This window comes from Helianthus annuus, chromosome 17 (genome assembly GCF_002127325.2).
Source record: "Helianthus annuus cultivar XRQ/B chromosome 17, HanXRQr2.0-SUNRISE, whole genome shotgun sequence".
In the NCBI taxonomy this organism is placed as follows: Eukaryota; Viridiplantae; Streptophyta; class Magnoliopsida; order Asterales; family Asteraceae; genus Helianthus; species Helianthus annuus.
Window position 1 is genome coordinate 18,101,109 of NC_035449.2, and position 10,420 is coordinate 18,111,528.

The following is a 10,420-nucleotide window of genomic DNA, read 5'->3' on the forward strand; positions in this document are numbered from 1 at the left end:
GCTTGAAACGAGCAGTCAAGGCAGTGTTGTCTCCATCCTTCTGCTTAATGTTCCGAAACTCGTCCTCCAACTTTTGGCGTTCTTAGGGAGGGCAGAAGTGTGGGTGGTGGATGAAGTGTGAGAGAGGTGGTGTGCCAAGGGATGAGTTGAAATGGCTCCAAGCACTCCTATTTATAGGCTGAACAGAAGCCTGGGCACGGCCCCGTGTCCGCTGGACACGGCCCCGTGCCCGTCTGACACTCTCTCTCTTCATTAATTGTAATTCGCAATTACAATAAATGCACCTGCAGCACTCTGACCACGCCCTCGTGTCCGCTGGGCACGGCCCCGTGATGGGCAATAGAAGCTTCTATCACTTTGTCTTTTCTGCCAGGGCTGACCATCCTGGACACTGCCCCGTGCTCGCTGAGCACGGCCCCGTGTTGAGCTGGACACGCCCCGTGTCCGCTGGACACAGCCCCGTGTTCAGCTGGGCACAGCCCCATGCTCAGCTGGGCACAGCCCCATGCTCAGCTTTCTTCTTGTTTTTGCTTTGGGAGATGCTATCGAGGAGTCGGGCATGCCACGTTTCTTCCTTTTCTTTGTATTTATGTTGGATTTGGCTGCATTTTTGCTTCTTTTGTTCATTTAAGCTCTTTTAACCCTGAAAATACAAAAGGAAGACAAAAGCACACTTTTTCCAACATTAGTACTTAAAAAGGGTTAGTTTTATGCCTCATTTGATGTAATTTATATGTTGCATTTTACACACATCAGTGTCTTCATTCATCAACTCGCCCAACACCGTATCGTCTAGAGCCGGCTCGACCGGAGGATCCCGAATGTGCACCGGTGCTATCGCCTTTCCATCATCTTTCAAAATCATGTTGTGTAAAATAATACAAGTGTACACGACATTCCTAATTTTTTTAACCGATCTTGCTCGCATCGGTCGACTCAATACACCCCATTTCGCCTTCAAAACACCAAAAGCCCGTTCGACGTCTTTTCTTGCCGCCTCATGTTGCCTCTTGAATTTCTTTTCGTTTACTTCGTGAGGGTAAGGGATCGACTTCACAAACACGGACCACGAAGGGTAGATTCCATCCACGAGCAAATAACCACGTTTGTATAAATGGTTGTTAACGTAAAATGGACATTTGGGCGCGGTTCCATTTCGTTCCGTTAAAAATAACGGAGATTGTTGTAGAACATTGATATCATTTTGAGAACCGGGTGGACCGGCAAAAGCATGCCAAAACCACAAGTCTTGAGAAGCAACCGCTTCGAGCATAACAGTCGGGTATCGATGATCTCCTCGCATATATTGGCCTCGATACTCTGTCGGACAAAAACGCCAAACGAAATGGGTGCAATCAAGGCTACCGAACATACCTGGAAGGTGATGTTTTTCCTCATGAGCTTGGTATAAAAGTGCCATGTCGTGGCTTGTCGGTCTACGTAAGAACTCTGGACCGTATATTTTGCAAACCGTGTCACAAAAATATTCTAGGCACTCGCGGGAAGTTCTTTCGGCCATATGCAAGTACTCATCGTTCTCGTCTGGAGTGTTTCCAGTTGCGAGCTGTTTAATAGCCGATGTCACCTTTTGCAAGGGCGTAAAGCCCTTCCTACCTCGCGCATCGGGGGCCTCTACAAACCACGGGTCGTTCTCTTCCACATCGGACACAATTTTTAGAAACAAACGTTTCGACATACGGAACCTATGCCGAAAGATATCTTCGTTGTACTTCGGGTCTTCGACAAAATAATCCGCCATGAGTGTCTCATGCCCCTCCTCACGTTGACGTTCAATATATCTCCTTCGGTTAGATGTGCCGGTATCTTGAAGTTCGGCTTCTTCGATGAGATTTTGAAAAAAAAGAATGCTACTATCGGATGAATCGTCGCTACTCATGGGTGGGAACCATAACGGGAGTTCATCCGCCATTTTGTATGGTAAACTTTTGGGAGGAATTGGTGGTATTTTTTGGTTTGGTTGAGTATAAATTTGAAGGTATATGGTTAAATGGTTTAGTGTTATATTTATAGTTTAATTTTTAAAAAAAAAAAATTTTTTTTTAAACGGTAATATAAACGTTGGAGTGGCCCCCACATCAAAACCCATCATGTTTCCCGAGTCGGTAAAGGGTTGCCGATTTCACAACTTTGCCGCATCGCCAAATGGTTGGCGGCGGTGTTTGCCGATCGGCAAACATCGTTGCCGAGCTTCCCCGCATGCCACACCGTATACCCTAAGCATGGATTAAACAGAATCGAATTAATGGAGTCGGTCACATGAGCAAATGCCAAATGGGGTTGAGAGAGAAGTCGAAATATGTATCTCCATTTGTTTTATTTTGGATTTTAGCTTCAATTCACGTGTGATGCTACAAATAAATGTCTTAAGAGTATGTGGATATGATTCATATTTTAGTAGTTTTCCCTTTTTTCTATTTTTTTAAGTATAAACTATTAAACTAAGGGTTGTTTGGAATACCTTTTAAAAATTTATAGCTAATGTTTCATTTTTGAGTGTTTAATCTTACTGTGAACCTGTGGCTTTCTATTTGATTTAGGTGTTAAATCCATTACAATGGTACAACTAAGAACATCTTTAATGGGGTTTTCGTCTCCTTTTGTTGGAGACGTGTAATTGATGCGGAGAAGAGAGAGAGAGGAACGCCATTGTGGGAAACGGGGGATAAACACCATTTGTGCAAGACTGTAAGAAGCCCTCCTAATGTGTTATGTTTTCAAAACTCCAATTTATACAAAAGGTAGCACAATTATGTGAGAAGGCAGGCTTTACATAGTCTGCCTGCATTCTCTTTGATCTAGTCCTTTGTTAAAATCATTTTAATCCAAAATTATTATAAACACAATTTGTGTATTTCAGACACTCTTCAATATGTATTTTAGACTACATAGAACCATAATTAACTTAATGGAAGGTAAGGCTGTCTACATCTTACTCTTCTTAGACACTACATTAGCTTTGCTATTGGTGGGATTTACTGCTGGTGGTGGTGGTGCTGGTTTCTTACACACCAATTTCTTAAGAGATTATACTCGGGTTGTTCTTGACCCATTTCTCCCTAATCCACAACAAATATTTGATAGATTTCTAAACTACACACAACAAATATACAACATTAGAATAGGATCATAATCAAACTCTACTCAAACGGACAAACGGTGAAGAAGAGCAGGTCGTCCAACATCAAGCCTCCACCATAACCTCACCAATCTATGAATCAAGATCTACTCGTAAATGGTACAGCTGATATGGTGGTCGGTGTTCAATGGTTGGTTGTCTGTTAGCCATTGTGCGTATTTAAGTGGTGTAGAATTAGGGAGTGTGTGTGTCGCCGTTTAAAAAAAAACAAAAGTTGGATAATCCATGAAAACACAATTATACCTCATATGCAATGCAAATGAGGGATTTAGCATCCAAAATACAGTCATCTACATTAAAGACCAAACTGTTACAAAATACAAACCGTACATGAAATCTAAAATATGAACGTACAACATAGATCATACATGATATTTGGTCATTCAAAATTATAAGCAAACTCTTATTAGTTGCATACTTATTTAAATATAAAATAATCATTTTAGAACAAACAATTTGTTAGCTATTCATATCCCAAACAAAGACTACCATCACCATCCACCCTTTTTAAGAAATTATAGAGAACCGATAAACATGGAATGCATTCTACGAATCATTACACATAATAAGAAAACATAGTGTTGAACATATGGATCATGCCATACAATTAGATTCGACAAGCATGGTTCAATTAAATTTAAGTACACTTACTTTGCATTATTGACAGTGCGACCATTTCTGACTATTAATCTCTTTTACTTTACAGGCTTTCACAAAACTCCATCACCTGAAAGAGAGAGAGAGAGAGAGAGATACAACGGTGAAAGATTAACAAAACGACGAACTATAAGTCAGTAGACAGTAGTACCTTGCCACACATCGGACAAGTGTCACTTCTTTCCATCCATTCGTATATACAACCAAGGTGAAAATGATGAGAGCATTGTGTCACAATTTTAGGATTCTCTAAAGTATATTCTGCATGTTTAATTTATAACATTGTTAACACACAGAATTCACAATCGGCGTGAATGAAGTCACGAATCTTATATTAAAAGAATTTACCATCAAGACATGTAGGACAAACATCTTCATTATCCGAAGATTGCTCATAGAGAAGACTTTCCGAGGCTTTGACTTTCAAAGACTTCTCTAAAGACTCTAAATTAGTTCCCCTTTTATAATCTTCATCCGTAAAATCGATACCAGATTTTCTTTTTGAAAGATCCATAACTTCCATACCGGATTGTGAATCTACTTGAAAATGGGTCATTGATTTCTCACGTCTAAGAACTAGGCCACGTTGCAAACGCGTGTATCTATGATCAGAATCGTAAGCTAAGGGCCGTGTAGCCGAATGAATGTCATCATTTGCAGAAGTTGGTAGTGAGAAACCAACACCCGAAGATGTAGCGGTTACTTGAATAGGTGATGATACGGGTAGTCCTTCAATCCTCTGAAACAATGCACCGTACTGCATATTGTACCATAGCCAGATTAAGCGTCGTTAGCCATACAACAATAACGAATTCATAAAAAAGTAACCAACTTTCCTTAAATTTTAATCTTAGGTAAAATAGCATCGGGCAAACTGCATGAAAGAGAAACTAACATAAAATTTTTTGAGTAAAGTACATGGATGGTCCCTGTGGTTTACCAAAATTTTGAAGTTGGTCCCTAGCTTTTGAAAAGTACACGAATGGTCCCTATGGTTTTCATTTTGTAACGCGTTTAGTCCCCAGCCAACAAATTTAAAGGTTTCAACATGTCCAAGTAAGGGACCAAATGCGTTACAAAGTGCAAACCACAGGGACCATCCATGTAACTTTTGATAAAGTTGGGGACTTAATGCGTTAGAAAGTGCAAAACACAGGGACCATCCTTGTACTTTTAGAAAAATGGGGACCAAATCCAAAATTTTGGTAAACCACAGGGACCATTTGTGTACTTTACTCTTATATTTATTACCAACTTTAGCAACCAACCTCATGTTAATGACTGCACACCGCCACGTCAGATGCCACGTGTGCACAAAATGACTATGTGAACCGTAATAGTAATAATAAAAAATAGTTACAGGTTAGAGAAAATGATTTCTTTTCAAATTTACATTTAGAGTAAAGTACGCGGATGGTCCCTGTGGTTTATAAAAATTTTGGATTTCGTCCCTAACTTGTACACGGATTGTCCCTTTGGTTTGCACTTTGTAACCCGTTTAGTCCCCGACCTTTTCCAAAAGTACATGGATGGTCCCTGTTGGTTGCAATTTGTAACGCATTTAGCCTCTAACTAGGACCTACTGAAACCTTTAGATGTGTTGGCTGGGGACTAAATGCGTTACAAAGTGCAAACCACAGGGACCATCCGTGTACTTTACTCTTACATTTATAAACAGTTATTAAGTATCGCATCAGATGTCACGCGCCATATACATGTTTCGTCATCAATTTTCAAAGATAAATAAGCAACATGTTTCGTTGCTACACTTTGTAATAAAATATAACTTTGTTTCCATCATTCCTTTAAGTCTTTTAACTTAATGTCGTTTGCTAAAATTGATAAAAAAATGTGAAGTTCGTTTCTATTTCTAACGGTTTGTCCTACTCCTATAGCATCTCTTCTCTCCAAAAAGAATACAAACTTTCAACTTTCGGTATTTTGGTTAACTCCAAAACTTCACATGTAAGTAGTAAACTGGAAGTAGACGCTTTGCGCAACATCGACCAACCAAAAACAGTATAACTGTAAGTTTGTCACGTTATTACCTTATCAGCCCGATAACAGAGTATCGGTTGCTAAAATTCAGAAAAAAATAATATGAAGTCCGTTTATATTCTTACGGTTTGTCCTACTCCTATAGTATCTCTTCACTCCAAATAGAATACAAACTTTCAACTTTCGGTATTTTGGTTAACTCCAAAACTTCACAGGTAAGTAAGTAGTAAACTAGAAGTGGACGTTTAACGCAACATCAACCAATCAAAAACCGGAAAAAAAAAAAAAAAAAAAAAAAACTGTAAGCTTGTCAAGTTACCACCTTGTTATCCAATCAGCCCCATAAGAGAGAATAACTATAATAAATGTAAAGCTTGTGAATTTAATATTTTAATCATGCTTACCCCTGAAAACAACTGGTGGAAAAAGAATCTTAAGCACAGACAATGTCTATATATTGCATTAGTCGAAAAATCTTCAAAGTCATCACCACATTCACAGCAACAAATAGAATTCATCTCAATTTATAACTGAATGCTGATATCTAGAAGCTTGTTGGACAATCAGATAACTTCAAACTGCAATTAAACAACAAATATAACATAATTTGGTATAAACAAATAATGAATAAATACAAGATATAATCTAATCTGATATGGGCAGCTTAAAAATATGAAGTTGAACAATGAACAGTAACAGTGACAGAATTTAGGCACTAGGCAGCCAATATTGACTGTATAATCCTAACGTCAAATGATCAAAAAAAGGGCATATATGAATTGATTTGAATAAAGGGTAGATGAATATAAAAGATTTAAAAGAGACTGCATAACTAACAAATCAAGATTAAGAAGAGGGTATTAGGGTTTTTAATAAAAATACCGGTGGATCATCGGAAAAGACTCCGGCAACAATCGCCGGTGACAGGGTTCCAGAGAATCTTGAAATTTGAAGAAAATTAAGAAAGAATGTGAAGAAGAATCATGTGTAAGTGAAGGGTGTTTCGAGAGAAATAGAAAATGTTCAACCAACTTACTGTTTTTAGGTAGCGTTCGTTTCATGGAATGGAATGGAATGGAATTAGGAAGTTTTTCTTTGTAAAATTGATCTTGGTTGGGGGAGGGAGGAATTTGAAATCCCATGAATTTCTTTAATCAATGAAATTTGTGACTATTTCAACATTCCATTCCATTCCTTCATTAGAGTGAAGGATTTCTAAGGAATGTTGAAATAGTCACAAATTTCATTGATTAAAGAAATTCATGGGATTTCAAATTCCTCCCTCCCCCAACCAAGATCAATTTTACAAAGAAAAACTTCCTAATTCCATTCCATTCCATTCCATGAAACGAACGCTACCTTAGTTGGAAGATGGCGATGGGTTTTGTTGGTAAAAAGACTATTTTGCCACTTCTGTTTTTTTTAAACCGAAGTAGGATGAGCTCGGTCGACCGGTACCGAACCGATACTAGAACCGAAAGTACCGGTATCGAAAATCCCTAAAAGTAGGTACCGGTACCAGTACCGAATATACCAGGTACGGTACAGTTCGGTATCGGTACGGTACCGTACCGGTGTTTGAGGGTAAATACCGGTACCGGACCGGTACCGAAAATGTCAAAAGTCGGTACCGAATCGGTACCGAAAATGTATCCGGTTCGGTAAATTCGGTACCGGGTACCATTTGCTCATCCCTAAACCGAAGGCCATGTGTTGTGGGCTCTCATCGTCGCAGCGTGATCATTGCCACATCATCGGCGGTGTATCACGTATGGCAAGACTAGGAGGGGACCGCGGGTGTGGGGCAAGGTAGAAAAGACGTTGGGGTTATGTGGGGATTCTCCCAACTGTTGAAACCCCGTAAAAAACTAGATTGTTGTCGTATGTCACAAATTACGGCGGTGATGTCTTAGTTGTTTATAACTGGCGGCATGTTATGTGATTCGTTAACGATATGAAAATGTGTGTTTCAACGTATCTTATCTAACTTAGTATGACACATATAAGCATTGTGGTTACATAAGAAATGGAATTGTATTTGAGTTCGTTCATTTAGTGAGGATTCCACCTAACCACTATATTACCCTTACCTTTGCATCAGCACCTAACGACATCAAAACTAACTCAAATTTGTACCGTTGAATGAAAACATATTATATTTAGCACAGTCCAACCGAAAATGTACACAAAAATAAACATGAGTATTAGACCAGACTCATTTCCGGACAAAAAAAAATCACGTTGAAACGTAAGTTTATATCGTTCAGTGAAATTACACCCACACATAAAATGAACGTGGAAACGTATTATATTTGATCAAACTCATTTCCGAAAAAATTATATGTGAGAAAAGTTGCGTCGAAACGTGAATTTATAACGAAACGTACATAAATATAACCACGTGAGAAAAATAGTTTTTTTTTGTCTTTTAAGCTAAAGAATGAAATTCGGGTTAGAAAGTAAATAATCGTACATGAAAAACATACCTCTTTTAAGCGACACTAGAAAAAACCGAGTTTCACGGCTTTACAAAGTGTACATTTGTTATTCGTCAACTTATGTACGACGCTACCTCTGACTTGTGGGATTTTGTATTTGGAGATGTTAGAAAAATTTTCATGTGAATTCTCTTGCCAAGCTATTATTTACTTATGTGTTATTATTATTATATTGCTTTCATTATTATCATTATTGTTATTTACTTAAAACAATCAGAGTCTGTTTGATATGTGGTAAACAAGCCCAGAAGCTCGAGAGCTACTCGTGATCGGCTCGGTTAAAAGTTCGAACGAGCCGAGCCTTAACGAGCCCGAGCCCGAGCTCGAGCCTGAAATAAAGCTCGTTTTGTTATCGAGCCCGAGCTCGAGCCTGAAATACAAAGCTTGTTTAGGCTCGCGAGCCTAAACGAGCCTATACAAAATTTTAATTTTTTTTTATATATAATATGTTAATAATGATGATAACATTGATGAGCCGAGTTAGAGCCGAGCTTTGATTCGTTTAAGCGATGTTCAAGTGAGCTCGAGTCGAGCTTTTAGCTCGTTTAAGGTTGTTCTCAAAATCGTTCGAGTTGAGTCGAGCCGAGCTCGAGTTTTGGGTTTTATTCGCGAGCCGAGCTCGAGCTCAAAGAAGTAGGCTCGAACCGAGCCGAGCTCGAGCTCGAGCTTCATAAAAACCTAACGAGCCGAGCTCGAGCCTGGTCGAGCTCGGGCTCGGCCCGGCTCGTTTACACCCCTAGGTGAGAGAATGAAATAGGTTAGATAACTGGGATAAAGGAATGAAATGGATCATTGCTATTGCATGCTCTTATTTGATTACCATGTGAGAATGAAATAAAATGAATCATTACCTTGTGCTGTCTGTAGGCAAGAAAATGCGAAGAAATAAAATCGGTGATGAGTAACAGTTGTGGGTGGTGGTGACGCATGGTGGCGATGGTGGTGAGCAAGGAGGGGATGGTCGGGATGAGTTTGAACGAATAGAATGTAACGCTTAATCCTATTGTATTAGACCAATAATTATAACTTATTCATCCTTACCCACCATTGAATCTAAGACCAATCTTTAAGAGACATAAGCAAGTATATACAAGTTGAATCTAAGACCAATCTTTAAGAGACATAAGCAAGTATATACAAGTGGGATAGCCGCAACACTAACAAGAATGAGTTAAGCATGTGGGGTGTGTTTGGGGGTGGGGGCTTAGGTTGACATGTGGTGGTGATGGGTTTCACCAGGCCACCCCAAAAAAAAGGGTGTGGGAGCGGCGTAGGCTAGCCGGCGTGGATGGCCATGTAGAAATTTATATATATATTTTTTTATATTTTGACATTTATAGAATAAAACACACCACTAAATTAATTTAAAAAAAAGATACATAAAAACCTAATAAATTAAAAAAATTAATAAATCCTAAAAAATAAAAATAAAAACAACTTAATAAATCCTAAAAAAAACTTCATAATAAATTCTAAAAACAAATTACAAAGTACGGTAAATATTAAAGTGGGGAACCCAACGAAATTCCGAGTTTCCATCGTGCCTATACTCGATTTTGGCGATCTCCACTCGATCGTCGTGGCTTAAGTCGCCCGCAGGGACACGGTCGAAGCATGCTTTAAACTGACCTAGGTTCGGTTTTAGCTCATGCCACTTATGTTGACACGCATTCAAGTTGTGACGCGAGTTTCCAACATGTTGTTGGTATTTGCTGAAACGCTCGTGTCCAGTAGGCGGTTTGACCACGACGTAGCGTTCGTTGTGCGTCAACGATTGACGTCACTAGCGCTATCTTCTCCTTCTCGGTCCAATGAACCATTTTCGTTTTTTGGGTTGGTTTTGGATGAAGATTTGTGTTTAAAGAAAGTAGATGTGAAAAATATTGATGTTTGGAGTGAGTATTTATAGGTAAAAAATAGTAAAAAAATACATAGCGATAACCGTCGTTGGCAACGGCTAGCCTAAACGGCTATGGTTGACTGTTTGATTTCCCTACCCAATCTCAGCCAGCTACACCGTCGTCCCAACCCGCCCTACTCCAGGCTTCAAAGCATACCCACGCTGGTCCTCCGATGTAGCTAAAGCGGCGTTGGTTGGCTTCCCACGCCC

The 10,420-nt window shown here is 39.2% G+C and overlaps 2 protein-coding genes across 2 annotated transcripts; both read right to left on the reverse strand.

The window, feature by feature from the left end:
• Nucleotides 1–761: 761 nt before the first annotated feature.
• LOC110923792 lies at nt 762–1,931 on the reverse strand. Its single transcript, XM_035986154.1, has 3 exons — nt 1,320–1,931; nt 883–1,019; nt 762–841 (listed from the first exon to the last, which is right to left on the reverse strand). The coding sequence occupies exons 1-3, from the start codon at nt 1,928–1,930 to the stop codon at nt 762–764; spliced, it is 828 nt and encodes a 275-aa protein (XP_035842047.1). The 5' UTR covers nt 1,931.
• A 1,746-nt stretch (nt 1,932–3,677) lies between these two features.
• On the reverse strand, nt 3,678–6,853 carry LOC110922552 (E3 ubiquitin-protein ligase At3g02290). The gene is made up of 5 exons (XM_022166839.2): nt 6,695–6,853; nt 6,217–6,390; nt 4,163–4,571; nt 3,966–4,075; nt 3,678–3,884 (listed from the first exon to the last, which is right to left on the reverse strand). The coding sequence occupies exons 2-5, from the start codon at nt 6,328–6,330 to the stop codon at nt 3,858–3,860; spliced, it is 660 nt and encodes a 219-aa protein (XP_022022531.1). The 5' UTR covers nt 6,331–6,390; nt 6,695–6,853; the 3' UTR covers nt 3,678–3,857.
• Between the last annotated feature and the right edge of the window lie 3,567 nt (nt 6,854–10,420).